Source organism: Gekko japonicus, unplaced genomic scaffold (genome assembly GCF_001447785.1).
Source record: "Gekko japonicus isolate JY-2015 unplaced genomic scaffold, Gekko_japonicus_V1.1 scaffold646, whole genome shotgun sequence".
In the NCBI taxonomy this organism is placed as follows: domain Eukaryota; kingdom Metazoa; phylum Chordata; class Lepidosauria; order Squamata; family Gekkonidae; genus Gekko; species Gekko japonicus.
In genome coordinates, this window is record NW_015165253.1 from 903563 (window position 1) to 925375 (window position 21813).

The 21813-nt window shown below is 41.4% G+C and overlaps 1 protein-coding gene across 1 annotated transcript; it reads right to left on the reverse strand.

The window, feature by feature from the left end:
- Nucleotides 1–5428: 5428 nt before the first annotated feature.
- Nucleotides 5429–21283, reverse strand: NUP43 (nucleoporin 43kDa). Its single transcript, XM_015410150.1, has 8 exons — nt 21164–21283; nt 19606–19728; nt 19322–19399; nt 18404–18572; nt 13886–14021; nt 12832–12983; nt 10417–10539; nt 5429–5924 (listed from the first exon to the last, which is right to left on the reverse strand). Exons 1-8 carry the CDS (start codon nt 21281–21283, stop codon nt 5710–5712), a joined length of 1116 nt encoding a protein of 371 aa, XP_015265636.1. The 3' UTR covers nt 5429–5709.
- Between the last annotated feature and the right edge of the window lie 530 nt (nt 21284–21813).

Genomic DNA, 21813 nt, shown 5'->3' on the forward strand with positions numbered 1-21813 from the left:
CTCATCAAAAAATGTTTTGCAGCGTTCATCGAAGAGAATTTTGGATTAAAACTTTGGGTAAAAACTTTTCACTTCTTTGAGACTCTGTATAATATGAGATTACTAGCATTGTAACCAATTCTGTTCTTGCTATCTTGTATGTTAGTATGTGGCAACCGTGTGCTGAAAATTATTGTTGAACTCCCTGAGGAAGATTCGGAAACAGAAGGATATCTGGACCTCTGTTGGAGGAAGACACAAGCACATGTTATAGAGACTTTAAGGAGTCCTCCCTCTTGAAACTTTATTTAACAAAGGAGGACTATTATTAAAGGTTGTACAATAGCTTTGAGATTCTTGGAGATGATTTTTGATTAAGATGATTTATTATATATGTACAAATTATTGTAAAAATATTTTTCAAAAAATATAAAATTATTTATGAAAACATTTATTTCAAAAAATATAAAATTATTTATATGTTATAATCATCTGTGCACGGTACTTGTGTGTCGGCACATGCTGCTGCATAGGAGTGCACTAAACCGAACGCTGGAAATCAGGGGCTCTGAAATTCCTTCTGATGCACTGGGAGTGAGGAATTCCAAGTGCCTTTGCTGGGCTCCAATGAAACACACTGAAATGCTGCCAAGCTGCTAATAAAACAAGGAAAGAGATCATGGATTCAATCAGCCACGATCCCTGGGAGCAGGAGGAGTGCTCTGGTTCTAGAACAGCAGCCCACTGGGCCTACACTGATTGATCTAGGTCTGGAATGAAAGAAAATGGATTTTAGTCTGTCTGAGAAAGGCATGCTACAAGTAACTAAAGTGTGTTTGTATGTCTCAAGGACTAATGGCCACGTGTAGTATAGTAGTTAGAGTGGTTCAGGCTAGGTTCAAGGAGAGCTGGGTTCAAATCCTCAGTCCGCCATGGAAGCATGTTTGGTGAACTTAGGTCAGTCACATATGCTCACCCTAGCCTACCTCAGAGGGTTGTTGGAAGGATAAAATAGAGGACAGGCCAATGATGTAATCCAATTTGGGTCCCCATTGGGGAGAAAAGCAGGGTATAAACAAAGTAAATAATTCCACACCCGGAGCAGTCATTGCATGCCCAGAGTACCCAGTCTGCCTCAAGGGGCTGTCATTCCACTCCAAGGAACAGTCGATCCAGCCCCGGGACGCTACTTATGCTCCCAGGACCACCTGTCGGGACGTGAAGCACTCATTTCACCCAAATGCAGCATCCCAGACTCTGGACACTCAGTCTACTCCAGGGAACATCAGTCCACTCTGGAGGTTTCGTTCCAGCTCCACAGCAGTTTAACCGGTCCCAGGAACCTCCGTTCCACTCTGGGGTCTATCATTCCACGCCCAAGGCAAGTTTCTCAGACTTTATGCCGCACTGTCTTTGGAACTTTTTCGTTTTTCAGTGGAGCCCAGAGTGTTCCTGATTCCCGTTATGTCTAGTGGGCTTTCAGGCATATCCCTTTTTGCCCAGTGGGTACTTTTGTCATTCCTTTGAGTACATCCCAGATCTAAACCGCTCGATGTGCTCCAGGGAACCACCAATCCTATCCGGCTAGGATAACGGGCCGTTCTGTTGCAGCCTTGTGAAGAACACCTCGGGCGCCAGCACCCTTCCTCCGCCGGCCCCCGCGCTCAGGTGCACCAGCGCGCTCTGCAGTCATCCTTCTGTCTCGTCTTGCCCCCGCGGGGTCGGGGCGGCTTGTGGGTGCTCCGCCTGAGTAGCCCGAGGCGGCGCCGAGGGGCGGTAACGGCAGGAGGGGAGGTGGGGACGCTGTCTCCCGTTGCCCACCGAAGTCCACAGGTGGCAGCGCTTGCCTCTGCTATAGCCCGCCCGCGAAACCGGGCGTTGTCGTCGGCTAAGACACGGGCCTGAAAGGCATTGACGGGCCGAAGCCATCCCTGTCGCCGCCGCCTCCTCCTCTCCTCCTCTCACCCCGGCGTGTACGTGGTGACCATACAGGGTGGAAACAGTTACTTTAGGCTTGGGCATGGCACAGTGGGATTCTCCCTCTTCCTACTTGAAGAGAGACGCCAATGAAAGCAATTTGTTTCAAAGGCGGTTTGCTACATGACGTGGGGGGGGTGATGGCCTCTTTTCAGGAAAACAAACAGGAACCCTTTCGCAGTTGTTTAGGGCTTACTTCTGAGCAACCATGCGTTGAACTGCCTGCTGGCTCTCTCATTTAACTAACTTCCTGAAAGACAGGAGATGAAAAAATGTCCCCCAACAGAAGTGAGTTTCTACAAGAGAATCCCCCATCCCCAAACCAAATGGACGCTCAGTTGTGGATGTGTCTGATGCTGAAAGGAAAGTCCAAGGCTGCAAAGAACAATACTGCATAGGAACCTGGAATGTAAGATCTATGAATCAAGGTAAACTTGACGTGGCCAAAAATAAGATGGCAAGACTGAACATCGACATCTTAGGAATCAGTGAACTAAAGTGGACAGGAATGGGCGAATTTAACTCAGAAGACCATTATATCTACTACTGTGGCCAAGAATCCCGTAGAAAAAATGGGGTGGCCTTTATAGTCAACAAGAGAGTGCGAAAGACAGTAATGGGATACAATCTCAAAAACAACAGAATGATCTCGGTACGAATCCATGGCAAACCATTCAACATCACAGTAATCCAAGTCTATGACCCAACCACTGATGCAGAAGAAGCTGAAGACCTACAACACCTCATAGAACTAACACCAAAAAAAAAAAATGACCTCATCATCATAGGGGACTGGAATGCTAAAGTAGGAAGTCAAAAGGTAACTAGAATAACGGACAAGTTTTACCTTGGAGAACAAAATGAAGCTGGACAAAGGCTAACAGATTTTGTCAAGAGAACACACTGGTCATAGCGAACACCCTCTTCCAACAACCTAAGAGGCGACTCTACACGTGGACATCACCAGATGGACAGCACCGAAATCAGATTGACGATATCATTTGCAGTCAAAGATAGAGAAGCTCTATACAGTCAGTAAAAACAAGACCTGGAGCTGACTGTGGCTCAGATCATGAGCTACTCATTGCAAAATTCAGACTTAAACTGAAGAAAGTTAGGGAAACCACTAGGCCATTCAGGTTTGACCTAGATCACATCCCTGATGAATATACAGTGGAGGTGAAGAATAGGTTTAAGTGACTAGATTTGATAGACAGAGTGCCTGAAGAACTATGGACGGAGGTTTGTGACATTTTACAGGAGGGCAGCAATCACCACCATCTCAAAGAAAAAGAAATGCAAGAAAGCAAAGTGGCTGTCTGATGAGGCTTTACAAATAGCAGAGGAAAGAAGGAAAGCGAAAGGCAAAGGTGAAAAGGAAAGATCTACCCAACTGAATGCAGATTTCCAGAGAACAGGAAGGAGTATGTACGTCAATGCAGGTTGTGACTGGGACACGTGCTAAAACAGTTCTTTTTCAGGTGCTGTGGGCCGGCAAGAGCGGAGGAGAGTCACTATCTGCGGCCACAGTATGATTTTTTTGGCCGCTCATCAGGCCAAGAGGACGATGCTTGGTTCTCAGTTGGGGGTGAGTGAGTTGGCGTTGGTTGAATGGTGGGGACGGAGCCGCTTCCTGATATTTTTGTGGTACACCTGAGTGGCAATGATCTTGGCCTGATGAAAGGCAAGGCCCTGGTTATCCAGGCCACAGAAGACCTGAAGCTGATATGGGGAAGATGGCCTAGAGTGCACATCATTTGGTCCGCAATTTTACCACGGCATGTATGGTACAACTTGGGGGATCCCAGATGCATCGACAGGGCTCGTCGCAAGGTCAACCGACAGATCCAGAAAGTTATGGAGGGGGGTCTGGAATAGTGGTCGGAAAGACTGACCTCTATAGGGGGGACGGTATTCACTTGTCAAACAAGGGCAACAAGTTATTTTTAGAGGACATTCGGCAAGGGATCAGGGCCGCCTAAGGTTGTTAGGTAGCCGCGTCAGCCAAAGCAGAGGCTTGGCTTTGCGAGTGGCAGAATAGGGCAGGGATAAGGAAGCGGAAAATGGTGAGCACCTTAAGCCGTCCCTTGTTTTGGGAACTGGGGGGTCTTCAGGAATGGCCTGCGGGCTATTAAGGCCCTGGGCGGTGAATGATGATTCCCTCTGGGAACCTCTTGGGTAAGCTCCTCTCTGGAAGCTGTATGGTTTCAGGAGTAGGCACTCCTGGGAGGCTACCAGTGGCTGGGCTGCTGGTCGCAAGCCAGATTAATGGCTCAAGACCGGGGTTGGTGGCTCGCCCACATATTAGACAAGGAGGCTGGTCAGCCTGACACCTGCCTTGTCTGTTCCGCTACCTAGGAAGTGCTCCCTTGCCGTTTTTTGGTTAATAAACTGTATATAGTTAATAAAGTGGCCCTTGTTTGATCCAAACTGTTGTCTGTCTCGTTATTCCAACTGTGGGGGCAAACAGTCATCCTTACTGCCTTAGTGGTACACTAAAGAGTGCGTACCCGGAGCTGCGGTGGCTCAAGTGGTTAAGACGCTGAACTGCAGGCTGTGGAAGGTCAGTAGTTCAGCGGTTCAAGACCCGGGTGCCGCAAGACAGGGTGAGCTCCTGTCTCTAGTTCCAGCTCCTGCCAACCTAGCAGTTCGAAAGCAAGAAATTGCAAGTAGATAAATAGGGACCACTTCGGTGGGAAGGTAACAGCGTTCCGTGCGCCTTGGTGTTTAGTCATGCCGGCCACATGACCACGGAAACGTCTTCGGACAGCGCTGGCTCTTCGGCTTTGAAACGGAGATGAGCACCGCAACCCTAGAGTCGGATTCGACTGGCTTTCGAGCAAGGGAACCTTTACCTTTTAAAGAGTACCTTTTAAGTCTACGTAGACTTAAGTGGCAGTCTTATGGCTTTTGGGGTAAGCCCAGTGAGCACATATAGTATTGTGCTACAGAGATAATGAATTGAAGCTGAACTACCGGCTGTCTCTGCATGTGGATCCTTGTGTCTGGAGAAAGGTCTTCAATCACTTGTGCTAATATAATTTAGTAAGATAAAACAACCAACTTTTAATGATGCTTTAATAAAAACAAGACAATCCTTTAAAAAAATTTGAAACTGTAACTTTACAAAGGGTTTGAACTTAGGCACACTTAAGAGTAAGGAAGTCCAAGAAAAATTCTGTATAACGGTCCCAGTGTAAATGTGATCCATCATGCATCAGTGGTCGTCTCACGACAGAGACTGTACAGGCAAATTATGTCCAGTGAAGGTGCTCTTAAATAAATTTTACAATTTATTCTTTACAAGTCATAACAACTTGACATTTGATTGTTCCTTACTAACAAACTCTTTCTAACAACAATTTTTGAATAATATGGAGTATAGTGAAAACGGGCCAAGTTACTGTACAAAAGTTCCTTTAGAAAACCTCAAGGCACAGAAATGTGATATGCAGAATTTTTCTCACGCTTACATTCCATTCTCCAATTACTGAAAAACTGTTAATATGGTTGCTTGGTTTGTATTTGTGACCATTAGTTAGCTTGCTGGAAACCTAGCAACATCTTTTACACTATAATGAAATTTCTTTATTTATGAAAGGTTGATGTGGAGACATCTCAATATTAATGTTAAGTTGTACTTCATCTCATTCCAAATCATGTCCCTAGACAGCTGTGTTAAAGTACCATGGATCTCAGATTTAAATACTGGAATCAAACTAACTGCATTCTGACGGTTTGGTTAAATAAAAATCATGCAAAGAGGGTTTTTTTAACATAAATAGATTCTGCATCAGTTCCATATACAAGACATGATCTTAAAACATCTAAACTATTAATAGATAGTGTTGGGCTTGAAATTAAATTAGTAGTCTCTATGCGGTCTTTAGCAGGATCATTGCTTAGCCACGGGGTTATTATAGACTGGTTAACTGCACTGTGAGACAGAAATGTACTGCTTCTCCCACCTGTAACAAATGCAAAGCAAGGAAAGTCAATTTTGATTTTTAAAATCTGAAGAATCAAGAAGTTGCATATTGTTCTGCATATGAAATCAATAAGACTGCAAAATGTTTGACATCACCCCCCAAATTATCTATATGCTATACATTCAGAAGGTTTTACTTTCTCAGCTCTTAGTATACAATTACAACTAAATGATTATCACAGTAGCACTGTGGAGAAAGTTATTGTGCTTGGGGCGCTAAATGTGTTATGCAGCATATTTCAGTACTTTCCCCTTCTCTAAATTTCCTTTTATCAGTTCAGTGTCTTTGCATTCCTCTTGTCTCTAGAGTCTCCACACTTCTGGGGCTGCTTCCTCTTCAGTTTTTAGCCTCCATCTTTAGCGCCTTTTCATAGCAAATTCTTGCTTAGCCTCAGGATTATTACAGACTGATTAACTGCATTATGAGACAGATTTTTCCCAGCCAAACTGACTTCACATTCTCCACTAAAGCTGCAAGTTATTGACAGCTTCAGTCCATGACCAATCTAGAGTACAGCTGCAATTCAACTTCTTCCACTGTATATCCCAGCTTTTATCGTTCTTAATTTTCCAGTGTAATATCACCATGCAACATAAGGTAATGAATTTGTACCACAGATGAATTTGGATTTTTGTTTTACTATCTTTCCTGGTCCGCTGGACCTTTCCATTCATGGAGTGAGCACAGACACTCATGTCAGCCTCCTCCCTAGCATTTTGACTCCTAGCCATGTATTCAATATAAATTATTTCTTGCTTAGGAGGAAGCATTCATCTTTCCCTTCCAGCCAGTGTCATCATGGGTAATTAAACCCATGCAAACCTTCATTAGGAAAAGGAGCCCCGTCAGAACCCTAAAAAGAGCACAAGAATTTCAGGCACACATTTTTCCTAGACATACTCAGAACAGTGGGCTGGTGAAGGATGAGTCCAGTTAATGAGTCCAGTTAACCAAAAACTGGACCAGGAAACTTGTAAGTGAACTAGGAACCAGTTCAGTTTTTGATTTGTTAGGGAATTTTTTACTGCTTTTATTTGCCAGGCTTTTACCTCAACCCATTGTTTTCTTTTTTTTTTTTAATGCAAACATGCAGTTTGCATTAGAAGAGCCGTGGCACTTCAACAATTGGACTAGCATTTAAACTACCTACCCTGTTGGACCTGACAATCAGAGTTGTCTTTTGTTTTTTGTAACTTTAGTGGAGAAGCAGCAGCTGACATAGTACAGTGGTTAGAGTGCTAGACTAGAACTTGGGACAACCAGGTTCAAATCCTCCGCTCTGCTATGGAAGCTGTGAGGTGTCCTTGGGTCCATCACAATCTCTCAGCCTAACCTATACTCACACAACTGTTGTTGTGAGAATTAAGTGAAGTGAGAGAGGAGGGGAGGAATAGTGTGAAAAGTCCTTTTGAGTCCCCAATCAGGTAGAAGTGAGATATAAATAAGCAATGTGATAGTGTGGTCACTACCTAGATTTTATGCTCCCTAAACTTTAACTGATGTTGCCTCTAACCCCCCCCCCACTTATTCTTGTAAGTTTCCAAATTCATTGAGCTTTCCAAGGTTCCAAAGAAAAGTTTGTGGATATCAATGCTGTTCTTGTTCTACCATCCTAACACCAAATCCCACTTCTCCCACCACCCACTCACAAAGTATAGGGTACAAGAATAAACTTCTGTTGTCTAAAAGAGTTTAGGGGAAGTTTGCACCACCTTTAACGGCTGTGTGTGAGACTAAGGATGGGCACGAACCTCATCACAAACCTACTTTGTAACGAATATAGCTGGTTCGTGGTTCGCAAACCGAGGTTCGTGTCCATTCCTATCCATGACCCTCCCATGAGCTTCCACGTGGTTTCCGGAGGTTTGTGGGGTTTGTGATGGGAAGCAGGGGGGAGTGAGAAGGAATGAGATGCAAGTCATTTCAATAATCCCTTTAGCTCCCCTCCACTTCCAAGTGTTTCCCTTTAAATGGCTTTTGCAAGCTTTCCCCCTCTTACATTCTGCTTCATTCGGGAGCCACCCCCAGCAGAAAGGAGTGAGGGCCTGAAACCTTACCAGTTTGGTAAATGGGGACGTTTGTGAAAGTTCGTGGTTTGTGTGACCTCACAAACCATGAACCGGCACGAACCTCCATCTCCCTGGTTCGTGCCCATCCCTATGTGAGACAATGTCACAGATATAAATGCAACCTGTAAGTATTAAAACTGACCACACTATGTCCAGCAAGGAATATAATAAGGCTGGGCTTGACAAATCCCAAGCACCAAATTGCAATAATGGCTAGAAATTTCATTGTGGTGCCTAGTATTTTCATTTTATTGTAGCATCCGTCAGCAGTTTTCAGTGGAAATACAAAAGGTTAGACCCATCCAGTTTTTTCACTGGTGAAAAAGGGAAGGATTTCCTTTGCCCAGTAAAAGACAGATTTGGAATTATCGTATCTGCATGGAGGAAAGCCTTGAGGGATAGAGGCTGTTATACGAGGGGAACTGAATGAGAACGAGAGGAAAAGGTGGCTGGATCCTACCCAAGGTTCATTTATCATGAGAATGTTGTGTTGAATACCAAAAAATGTGCATGAAGTGCTTGTCATTGCTTGTTTATGTGTAAGGAACTCCAGAGCATTCAGTGGTTGTGTCTTAGCCAGCTGCTTTCTATACAGGCTCCAATATTCATTCAAATGGAGATTTGAAAAGCAATAATGGAATTATGAGCAATTGGAGAGAAGTTAGGTGAAGGTTAGAGGCTAGTTTTTTGTTGGGGTGGTAACAGGTTACCCCTATATTTATATCCTACAACACGTTTGTCATTGAGAACCTGCAAAGAAGTAACAATAGTTAGAAAGTTTGATCATAAAGATACAAAATTCTGCAGGATGAAAAATGAGTCTAACTCTTAAATTTTATTTGTTGCATCTCTGCACCAAATGACTCTGCACAAAGGAAAAAGGCTACTTAATCTTACCAGTATGGTATTTAATATATAGCTAAGGCCGTTAAACATGGTTAAAGCATAAATAAAAAGATTAGTTCCAGTCTCTCTTTTCCATCTTTCACAGTATATGATGGACAAGATTTTTGGATCATTGGATACTTTAGATAATTTTGTTATTGATCAGCATATGTTGCACTATGATTAAGTCATTATCAAAATGAATGGGATTAAACCTCCTTTTTTTAAAAAAACCCAGACATGAAGTATATATTTATTGTGCAGAAAATATAACTGTTTTAAGAGTAAACTCACTTTTGAAATTATTAATGAGTGCTCAACTTCTAGAGGCTGCATTGCCAAGATATATTCGTTATTAATAGGCTTAGATAACAGCCTTTGAATTATACAAAGGAATGGGAGAAAGATCTTCAGAACAGTATACGTATGAAAGAATGGGGCTACAGTTAGAAAAGTGTTAGTCCAAGATTATTACTACCCTTAATACCTATAAGATCTTATTTCAGTGATATCTAACAGCTGACAAATTAGCATTCATATAAAATTTAGTACATGATAAATGCCATAGGTGTTGTTTATCCACAGCACGTGTATTCCATATGTTCTGGCTCTGTCCTAAGATAGTTATTTTGGAGAACTGTTCTATTCATTTCCAAAATATAAGGTAACAGTATACCTTTTGATCCCAAGTTGATTCTGAAAGGTTATGCCAATTTCTTGGATGTGGAATTAGTTCCAAGTTTATTTATTGCTGAGGGAATGGTCATAAGAACAAACTAGAAGATGGAACTCCAATCTATTACTAAATCATTCAATAAGAGAGCAATTTTCAAGTGGTTGATATGTATTATTTATCATTATTTTGGAATGAAAAAATCTGACAAGATTTATCCATTGCTTTCTATGAATTTCTTTAGTGTATTTCCATGTTATTTTAAAAACCAAAGAACCTGTGACAGATTTGCAGATGATCTCTAAAAACAAGTTCAGTAAAACATGACCAACCGTTTGAAGTATATCATCAACATATCACATTCTATAATTATTCTTGTTGTTACTGACTAGTATTTCAAGGTAGTTTTTGTGGCAATTTGCCAGAAGCAAGGAGAAGGCAATTGATAGACTTCACTGTACTTCACTGAAATATTTAACCAACAATTGTGTAATATGAAATATTTAACCAACAATTGCTTAATATAAAAAATAAGATGTTCGTTGTTAAGGAACTGAAATACAGCAACTTTACTCATTCAGGCTAGTACAAAACTGTTTATGCAACCCTGTTTATGGCCCCTCTCCCAGTGCCTGCTGACAGATAATATTATTGGGCACTGGAGCACCTATATTCACCTGATATGAGGCATGGGGTTTGATGATATTGTTTATTGTGCCATTGATTGTTTTATTGCTTTTACTGCTTTATTGGTTTACTAAATGTTGTAAGCCATGCTGAGCCCACGTGTGGGATAGGGCGGGGTTTAAATTGAATAAATAAATAAATAAAACTTGAATTGTACCTGTATGCAGCAGAGATTTTTTCCCAGACACATCCATGGATGCATCCCAATGCCACAGAGATCCATCTTCTGAACAAGTGAACAGATGGTCAGGACTGGAAGGATGGAAGTGCACTTCCCATACTGAATGAGCGAACATACATATTTATTACACAATAAACAAGTCTACACATAAGAGCATTGTACAGAATGCAAACACAGAACATTCTGTTGTAACTGTCTGTTACTAATACATGCTAGGAGCTGAAGGTAAACCCAGGAAAGAATAAAAGTTTGATTTTTTAAAAAATGAGCTTATAGCTGGAAGTTATAAAAGATTTTGTAATTCATGTAATACAGTGAATTTGAAAAAGTTACTTTTCAATTATTCTAGTAGTCACAGACTAGTAAAAGATACCTAGTAGATAAACTTGACAGTTCAAGAAAACATTTTTTATATAAGTGTAATTTCTCACATTTCTCTCTCATCTTTACAGTTGAAATTTACGCTTGCTTTCATTCCTCCATTTGCCCAGTAATGTAGCCTAATGCAGTGGGGGAAATTATGTTTGTTGCTTGGTCTCTGCTTGAAGACATCCAGCAAAAAAAAGCACCCCCCTCGGAGGGGTCATTCCGTTTTTGAACTGCTCTTACTATTTCAAAATTTCTCTTAATATTCAACTAAAGTCTACCATCCAACTTATCTCTAACATAAATCCATGGCAAACAAAACTCTTGCACTACCAGTATCATTTGTGGTGCTTTGAAAAGGGCAAGATTATTCACCCACTTTGTGTTGTGGAGTTAAGGAGACATGGCAGTTTGTAGCAAACAGTGGGTGGGCACAGCTAATATGATGGGGAAAAGTGAGACACCAGCCTGCAGCCTTCTAATTTTTCTATCTATGAGCTCTTAAGCCAGACTAGCTAGCAACATGTACCTTTTTTCACACTTGTTTCTTATTCCAATTTGGACTATGGGAACAACCAAGCTATGAAAGTGGCAACAGCACCAACATTTAAAATGCTTGAAAACAACAAACACCATCTATTTACTTTATGGTTTAGAAGGGTGCCAAATAGTCCAGGGTTTGTACTCCACCCTAGAAATGCTGTGAAATTTTATCTCAGCTGGTGGTAATGGAGAATATATTTCATGAGGTTTAGCTTGAAGGTGGCACCTACTAATTGCAGCAAATTCTACCAATCAGATCTACTTTCTCCCTTTACACAGATCACTTTAAGCCATCCATCAACACTGTTTTTAGAAGAAGGCAAGCTAGGAGCTATGTAGAATACATTTATAGAAGAAATAAAACATGGCAGGGGACAAACAGAACTGGCGTGAAGAGATGAATGTTAGTAGGATTTAGCTAATTAAACTTAGCTGGAGTAACTTCGTATTCCAACCCTCAGCATGGGTAACAAACTTACCCCAATGGAAAACTCCAACTATTTCTGGGTAACAGCGTTCTGTGCGCCTTGGTGTTTAGTCATGCTGGCCACATGACCACGGAAACGTATTTGGACAGCGCTGGCTCTTCGGATTTGAAACGGAGATGAGCACCGCAACCCTAGAGTCGGATTCGACTGGCTTTCGAGCAAGGGAACCTTTATCTTTTTTTACATATTTGCTAATAGGAAATATAAATGATAACTAAATTTTCCTTTGGAGACATAATACACCAAACTGCCAGTGACAAGTCTCTTAAAATGACAAGCTGAAACAGCCACTAACAAGTTTCTGCAAAAAAAAGTGCACCTAGGACTGGTATTTATTCCTGAGGTCCAAGACACAGTGTTGAGTTTTTTTCTGTTTTCATTATTGTACTCTGTGTGGATTGTGCAATGGGGAGAGAAACTTACAGAAATAGTCCTTCCTACATGGGTGCAGTGTTTAGAGTATTTCCCATACAGATCAACAGTCCTATTTCTCGCCTAACACTCTTGACCCACCCAGGCTCTATGTTCCTCCCATCTGCCTATTTGTTTGTACCCTGTTTTTCTGTCCAATGGGGATCCAAAGCAGCTAATAACATCCTTTTCCCCACCTCCACTTTATTTTCAACAATGTTGTGAGGCAGATTATTAGGCTGAGAGACTATGACAGGCCAAGGTCACCCAGTAAGCTTACATGCCAAAGTGGAGATTTGAATCTGGGTCTCCCAGATACTAGTCCAACATTTTAACCACTACACCAGGCTGCTTCTCGTATTCAGTTGTCATCCTAAGTCTGATCAAGTTTTCTAGTCATAAATGTGACTGAGTAGACTACACAGTCTGAACGGAGGTACAGAAGACACAACCTGACCTCTTATTCCCAAGCCCCTGATGGGTTTCTGAGAAAGAAGCAGGACTCTGTACGTGGGAGACCACATCCATAATTAAAAGCATGACAACATTAAAAAAAGTTACAGCTGTTAGTTTCTGTACTTACATTCTGCTTCGTGAGCCTTTAGTAAGGAAGCTGGCATGCTTCCTTGCCTTACATCCCAAATACTCAACACTCCATCTTGTCCACCTGTAGCTACAATGTGTTGTTGATTGGGATGCCTGTCAACACAGTGTAGGGGAACTCTTTCCCCAGTCCTGTGAAGAGGGAGGAAAACGTGTTTGAACAAAACACACTCCTTTGATCTGAATGACTAGGCATTAACACTACTGAACACCAAGAATACAGAAAACTAAGCTGAAGATAAATGCAGCTTGGTCCTATTAAGATGGAAAAAAGATGATTCTCAAGAGTAGCTGAGCTTCTAAAAATAAGCAAGGCCTTAACAGATCCTGGGCTGACAATTTTTCAAGAGAAAAAAAAGCGCACCTGCGGGCCTACAGATAAACCTAAGCATCTTCTTGGCATCAATCACTACCATACATAAAACTTTATAGGCTTCAGCTGACATTTAGCTTCTAGCTATGGATATGGAGTAGTTCAGTTTACAATTTGCAAGAACACTTGACTTATCTGATATGGTGGTGAAGTTCTTTTAAACAGACAAAAGCTACATAAGGAGTTCAAAGCAATTACCAGATTATTTCAGCCTTTAATACTTGCCCAACCAGCCATGTTGTTTTAAAAAGAAAAATATAAAAGGACTATGTATACCAAGTCCGGAATCCTATGCACAATTACTTCAGAGTAAACCCCACGAAATACAATGGCACTTACTTCTGAGTAGACATCCACAGAATTGTACTGCGAATCACCCAGAAAAGTTTCCAGAATAAAAGGTTGGGTGTTGTTGCTTTTTTACACAAAACTACCAGGATTTTCTTATCTATAAAGTTAACAGTTGGACTTAGATTCCACCCCAACTTTGTCATTTCAAATGCAGCAATGTATACTTTTCAAAGAGAAAGCTTCTGGGAGGGTGGGAACAGGAGAAAAGATGAAATCGGGTACCGCAACAGAATTAAGTTGAGCTAAAGTATTAATTAAATGTATTGCTCTGCTTGGATTTAAGAGTTTCATCCAAAAGTAAGTTGCTTACAATGAAAATATTTGTGATGGCTCATTTCCTTGCTGTCTAAAATCCCATATTTTGAGCTGACCAATTGAATTAACTGTCAGGATCTCAGTTGTACGAAGATATGTAACAGCATGGAGAGTACTACTGTCAGCATTGTCTGTAGAAAATAAAAAATATATTCATGTTATTTCATTTTTTAGAAGTTCTGAATAAGTTATGATTGAGAAAGTATTAAAGAGAGCAGATAAATACCAAACACAACTTTCTCCAGGTGCCAGCTGTGGGTTGCCTCCAGCTGATTTACTATTTTTTAAAACTTTTTTATTACATTTTATGAACAACACCCTGAAGGGATGGGAAAAAGGGAATCACTATAATACAAAGGATAAGACAAGGATCATGTTATATATGTTACATTGTATATCTATATCTATATATATATCAATCCTACCATAATAACAAAGATCATTCTATCAAAAAGTTAAACTCTGGATAAAATTAGTTTAAATCTTAATACTATCAGGTGTTTTATAATCACTTATTAGACGCTGAACTGCAGGCTGTGGAAGGTCAGTAGTTCAGCAGTTCGAGACCCAGGTGCTGCATGATGGGGTGAGCTCCCATCTCTAGTTCCAGCTCCTGCCAACCTAGCAGTTCGAAAGCAAGAAATTGCAAGTAGATAAATAGGTACCACTTCGGTGGGAAGGTAACAGCGTTCCGTGCGCCTTGGTGGTTAGTCATGCCGGCCACATGACCACGGAAACGTCTTCGGACAGCGCTGGCTCTTCGGCTTAGAAACGGAGATGAGCACCACAACCCTAGAGTCGGATTCGATTGGCTTTCGAGCAAGGGAACCTCTACCTTTACTATATTCTGTTAAACTATCCGTTTATCTTATAATTTCTTCTTGTACTTCAGGTTAGCTTTAAGTATTTTAGCTTTCCCTTTCTCCGAGTCTGAGGTTTCTGAAGTACTGCTAGAGCTACTCGAGGTGTCATCTGGTTCTCCATCGCTAGTTCCCTCTTCTTCAATGTTGTCCACAGTTTTTTTGTCACCTTTACTCGGGCTTTGTTGCTGTTTAAAAAAGTCTTTGGCTTTCTGGACAGTCAATTTTGTTCTTCTTATCCTTATAGTTGAATACAAATCCCTCTGGAAAAATCCATCTATAGGCGATTGAATTGTTGTGGAGGAAGAAGATTAAATCCTTATACTGCCGCTTTCGCTTCCGCATCTCTAACATAACGTCCTTTAAATTTTTTGTCTTTAACCTTCAGGACTTTTCCAGATGTAGCTTTCAAAACATTGTCTCTGGTAGATCTCTTGGGAGAATTTCACATATATTTCTCCAGACATTTTATTTTTCTTTATAAAATCTGGATAAGTTTGATAAGCCAAATCTATATCGTTTTGCAATGCATCTTGTTTTAGATAAGTCATTGGAGCTAATGCTTCACTTAAAATTACTTTCAAAATTTCTCCTTTCTGCTCAGGAATGCAAAAAAAAATGTAAGACATACATTGATCTTTCCATTTGAAGTTGCAGCAATTGGCCTTTATCCACTTTTTCCACTTCCCCAAATTTTTGTTCAATATCTTTTGTCTTTGTTTCAACTTTCTTGATGGCTCTGTCAATTTTATCTGCTCTTTTATCCATCTGTGTCAGTTGCTTTTGGACTCCATCCAGCTTACTGTTGATATTAGACATGTGCTCCAGCAGGGGGCGCAATGCTGTAGCCAGCATATTGGGAAAGTCAGCAGCTGCTTCCTGTGTTTGGGTGGGAGTCATTGGTATGGTGTTTCCTGTGAGAGGTTTCTTTTCCGGCACCATTCTTCTCCCTCTACCAGACATTGTTTATACCAGAAAGTTTTTGGATTTAAAGTCAAAGTTCTCCGATTTAGATATGCTTTGGATTAGTTTACACCTTTCGATCTCAGTTAAAGTCGCAGACAGTTAGTTTCACTTATTTCCTTTTCTTTATCGTTCGAGGACCGTTCAATTTCAGGGGTGTGTGTGTGTATTCCCAGCTCTTCACCCACCCACTGCTTATTTCTTGAGTTAAAGCCGTTGAACTTAAAGACTTAGCCACTTGTGTAGGGGACCACTTAACTCACTGTTTTTCCACGTTTAAGACATTACAAGAGTGATTGTGCTAGGTCACTTGTTCGCTCATTCGGCAGCCAGCTCTTGTCGCCATGATAGCTTCGCGGCGGCAGGACCTCTTGGGGTAGGGAGAGCTTCGATCCCTCAGCCATCGCCTTGGGAGAGGTTCTCCTCCACACTCCAGGCTGGGAGTCCCCTACAAGGACTCCGGGGGGGCAGACCCATCCAGGGCCCCTCCTGTCTGCCACGACACGTCTCCATCAGGAACTCGATGGGACACGTCTGAGCCTCAAGCCGCCAAAACTAAAACATAGCTGAAAGCCCAAGTATAGATTATTAAAACTTCCTCATGATATTATAGCATTTCAGACTTCCTCCCAATGCCCACACTGACTACAGTAAATCTTAGTGCAACTTTAATGAGACAGCAAGGCCAAAGGCTAACAGTTATAAAGTTGTAAAGTAGTGGCACAAAATCATGATGATAGTGATGCACAATATCTCCACTAAATGTCAATAACGTGACACTAATAATATTCTGAAATGAAGTTAACACCTAACTCCGAAGAGACTATGCCTATTTATAGAGAAAATGCTCTGTATTTTTAGTGCTGGGGGCAGCAAGAGTGGGAGAGCTTCTAGTGTCCTGGCTCCACTGCTGGACCTCCTGATGGCACCTGGTATTTTTGGCCACAGTGAGACAGAGTGTTGGATTGGATGGGCCATTGGCCTGATCCAACATTGGCTTCTCTTATGTTATTGTTAACACTGAATACAAAGCTGAATAACATCAACTTTTAATTAGGCATCCCTATGATGCCAATTACCAAATATCCTAAATACCATAAATGTGGGGTAGAAATTTTCCCAAGGGTAAATTCCATGTTGAAATTGTATGAGACAGTACACATATATTGTATTGATTTGTATACTGGGGGTGGGAGAGAAAGAAAACCACAAATGCATATAATAATCCCAATAAAACATTCGGTTGTGAATTAACCTGAATCAAAATTCTTATTTATAGGTCAGTTCTCAAATGGTGGAAGGAATACTGTAATCACCAACTGGATATTGAACTACAAATGACACTACAGAGTGACAGTGAAACACAGGTGCCCTTGTGACCATTAACCTTTTCTTCACGTAATTATTTTTCTTGTTATGTTTCTTAAATCCTCTACAATAGGTGTTTATTGAAATACGAAGTCACTCTTGAGAAAATACCAGAAGCTAAGAAAAGGGAATATGGTCTCTTCTTAGTGCTAATGTGGGACATGCAAGATGATTAATTACCTCAGCAAGTGGAAAAGAGGACCAAGAAACCTTTGGCAAACAGAGACTTATTACTGTAGAGACACACTGAGAAACATTGAGTGGGTGGCTAATTTAGATTTTAACATGTTATATTTGCATCTACAGTATCTGTTCTGCTAAAGCCATTTTAAGTTTTGCACTCATTTTCATTTTGACAGCTACAAAAACACACTTTTGAGCATCATATTCAAACAAACTCGCTATTTATGCTTCGCCGAATCAGCAATGATGAGTTCTTTGGATTGCACATACATCAACATGAAGTGTTGCTGTCTGCAATATTCTTTGGTCTGGGAGTACTCTTCTCCAAAAGCCTACCAGGCACTTGGATTAAGAAGGTGGATCTGCCAGCTAGCTAGCTTTCTAAAGCCTAGTACAGCTGCCAAATTGCACCGCTCATTTTATAGCCTCTTAGGCCCCAACTGATAGCTAGATTGCAATGGATGGTTCTACATCAGGGGTTCCCAACCTTTCTGAGCCTACGGGCACCTTTGGAATTCTGGTACAGGATGGTGGGTGCTGCAAAAAATTTGCTGCCACAAGAGATGGAGCCAACTGCAAAATCTCAAGAAGTGATGTAGGTCATGCATACCTCTAATAGTAACTTTTCAAAATTTCAGGCAGAAGCTCTATTTAACAGGATGGTTTTTAAAATGAATATATTAAAATGTTTCCTTGCATACACTTCAGTCATACAACAAAGATCCTTGTGCTGTGGTGGCAGCTGCTACCAAAGCAACTTTTTAAAAAATCTGCAAAGCCGATCAGATCTCTAGAGGCCACTCAGAAGCCCCACCTCCCCCCCCCTTTCCTCAAAACACTTGGTGGATACCAAGAAAGGTATCCACAGGCACCACACTGGGGAACCTTATTCTACATAAAAGTCTAGAGTCTTCTTCAACTTCATACAGTAGTATGTTTTTTGTTTCTTCCAAGACTGTTATTTTCTGCTGACTTGAACACAATCAATGATACAAAGCATTACAGGGATGCCATAATTATTTCCTAGAAAAATGCAACTGATGGCATTGACATATTTATCTCATCCTTTGAGATGAACAAAGCAGTTTACAACATATCAGAACAAATATTTTAGATGAGTGCAGAAGTCAACTGCCTACCTAATGTACGAACAGCATCTGTGCGTTCAGCTGTGAACAAATTTATTTTGCCATCTTCCCCAACAGTAAAGATTTCAGGGCTGTTACAGACGATCCCAGTGCATGATGCGCTACTATACGATGGATTATAGTGATGTGCCTTCTCCCATTTCCGGCTTACAGACAGAGTCTACGAAACAATTGAGAAAGAATCAAAATATCCATCATATTTAAGAACATCTAGACAAGAAACCATAGCATTTTACAGTCCAAAAGACCAATTTCTGTTAAAAAACACATCAACACTAAAGCCTTGGGCCATTTAGAAATCAAATGAACCATTACAATCAATGTACACCAGCTTAAATTCAAGTATTTCTGAGCAACCAGTTTACAGACTTGTCTGTTTGGGTTTTCAATATGCAGCAACATTTTAATATTTTGATACTGCAGTTCAATCCTATGCATTTTGCTCAGAAGTAGCTCCTGGTCACTGGCATTTATTTATGTATAAGTGCATACTTAAGCTTATGTCAGTATTTCCCCACACAGCAGACATGTGTTTGGTAAATCCACTCTCAAGTACAGAGTGTAATCATTTACATACTCAGCTAACAGTATCTAGCAGATACTTGTTTCTGCAACTCATTCAAAAATCTGAAAGCTGCTGGGAAGTAATTCCCAGAGAATATGTATAAGGAAGCCTACACCACTATCCAAGTAAGCAGAAGGAAAAGAACTGATTTAAAAATACTTCTTAGAAATTAGCACTATCCAAGCAAACAGAAGGAAAAGAACTGATTTTAAAATACGTGTAAAAATACATTCTTAGTATTCAAGATTTTCAAGTTTAACTCCTTGTCTTAACCATTCCAGGAACTACAAAAGCCTTAAATTATTGGCACAACAGTAATAATTCCTGAAAATGAATACTGTTACCTCATTATTTTGATGATGCTTGAATATAGTCACGGTTCCATTGGATGAAGCAGCTACAATTCTCTCTTGATCCAGAAACTAAGAAAACACAGATCGCAAGCTTGTTAATGATTTTCATTTCACTTTACTAGTCAACTGCTAAGTCAGTGGCCACTGTCTCATGGGGGAGGTTTCCTAAACAATAGAACTAAGGAGCTCTTTTTCCTACTTGAATAACTGAATTTGCTTTGCATCTTACTTCACACTTTTCAGTCACTTAAAAGCCATTGAATAGTACTTCTTACCTGCAAATCCATAACATCACCACTATGTTGGATATCACATAGCAGATGTGGTTCTCCATGATATTCACCACTCAGGCCCAAGCCTTCAAAGTCTCCAACCGACCATATAGAAATATTATTTTCCTATAAGAGAACCAAAAACAAAAGACAAACGCAACCTTAGCTGAAGATCTCCATCTTCTATAGAAAGCTGTTTATTACTTACCAGCCTACACTAGCCACACTTCCATTTGTTAAGAAGTCTTAAAAAGGTTTCAATATGGTTTTACAGATGTTACTTACCATCTCTTCACCATATTCACAGGGTTCAAAGTATGAAATATTGTCCAAGCATCACATAGCTATCACAAAGAATACAAACATAGAGCTTCTAGATTTCTTCTAACTGGCTTGAATGAGACCCTAACAAAAGGGCAGAGAGAAACCAGCTGAGAATCCCCTCCCCAGTGAATACTTTAAATTGAATTCTAATATATTTTTCTGGTTTCTGCAGCTTCTTTGTGAGCCCCTGCTTGACTGAAGATATAAGTACTAAATTGTTATACAACAATAGATCCTAAAAAACAGTGAAAGATTGAGTATCTCACTTGAATGGGACAGAGAAAAAGAGAAAGGGAGCTTCAATTAAGCTGTGATTCCCAATGTAAAAAAGGCTTATGAGCAGAAGTTCATTTTTTCTAGACTATCCCTATCCAAAAGAATCACAACACACAAATCCTCCTCTAACATTGTCCAGCCTCAAAATCAAGATCGTCCTCACAAGCGCTAATCTCTGTGCCCACATCTGCTGAAAAGAAGCAGACGCTGACCAGAAGCAGGTTTTTTCCAATGGTCACACCTCACCCAGCTCTTCACACCTCGCTATTCTCCTGATACCTATCCTACTCTTTTTCAGGCACCAACCTTCCAATTAAGGGATTAATATTTAAAACTGTTTCTACAGTCTGCCTTATTAGAGTTTTATGAGACTCATTTAAAACTGCCCTGGGTGGGGTTTTAATTGTTAATTTTTAAACAATTTTATGCCGTTTCATCATGTGCTTTGCGAGCCGAGCTATATCTTCTTAAAACACATACATAGCCATTTCTCTATCCCGCCCATTTCGAACAGTGCGGGTGAATGTTGACAGTAAGACAAACGCACAGAACCAAAACAAAATATCCAGACGAATTTAAAATGACGTTACTTTCTCCTAATTAAAGAAGAGCCTACCGAGGAAACGCCAAGACCGACTGAAAGGCCTCCACGAGAAGTGAGCGCCGCCGCTGTGAAACGGCCATCGACAACGCAAGCTTAGCACCGAAATCCGCAAAGACTGTGCGGAGCCTACCGAGGAAACGCCAAGACCGACTGAAAGGCCTCCACGAGAAGTGAGCGCCGCCGCTGTGAAACGGCCATCGACAACGCAAGCTTAGCACCGAAATCCGCAAAGACTGTGCGCAGCATTTTCAAGGTCTCTCAAGAAGAGGCGACAAAAGCAACGTAATGGCCCTCCCTACAACAGGCTTGACTTGGTGGAAGCCCAGGAAACGAGAGAGCAACGAGGCTGCCCGTTACCTCGTTGTCCCACGAGCCGGTAGCGAAGACCTCGGGGGGCTGTAGGGCTGTAGCTGGGACCGGCCGCCAGCGGGTCTTGCTGACTTTCTGGGAGACGTACTTGGCAACCACGTCCTCCATGCTGAGGGTGGACTGAAGGAACATCAATACTCCCGCCTTTCCCGACTACCCCGCCTCCGCCGGCTTCCCAACGTACCCTTTGATTGGCTCGAAAGAATCACGGGGGATGGCATTCGAATGGGGTCAAACCACGTAAGAACCACCGCTGGGCTCAAAGAACGGCACTGCGGTTTCATAGATGGATCACGGCGCGCGAAAGTTTTGCGTCAGCGGAAGACGCCTTGCACAGTGGAAACGCACGAGTGCCGGCGGGAGAAAGTGGTAGGCGGTATCCCTAAATTTCTAGTACGTTTCCCGAACTAGATAATAATAATAATAGCGCGCCGTCAAGTCGCAGCGGATCAGTGGCAGCCCCAGGACCATAGGGTTTGTAAGACAAAGATGAGCAGAGGCACCACCCCCTGCCGACGTTGCCGTTGCCTTCCTCTCCATAGGAACCCCAGTCTTCCTTGGTCATCTCCCATCCCTATACTAATCTGGCCAACCCTGCTTAGTTTTCATGCTCTGAGAAGATGGGACTAGTCAGGGCT

What these genes read in the sequence shown, in the direction of transcription:
- NUP43 (XM_015410150.1), bottom strand. Translation starts at nt 21,283, where the DNA reads ATGGAGGACGTGGTTGCCAAGTACGTCTCCCAGAAAGTCAGCAAGACC. An exon ending in AGCATCATCAAAATAATGAG is followed by an intron (nt 18,573 to 19,321) that starts GTAACAGTATTC and finishes ATTGTTTCGTAG; the next exon opens with ACTCTGTCTGTAAGCCGGAA. An exon ending in AAAGGCTCACGAAGCAGAAT is followed by an intron (nt 10,540 to 12,831) that starts GTAAGTACAGAA and finishes TCGCTCATTCAG; the next exon opens with TATGGGAAGTGCACTTCCAT.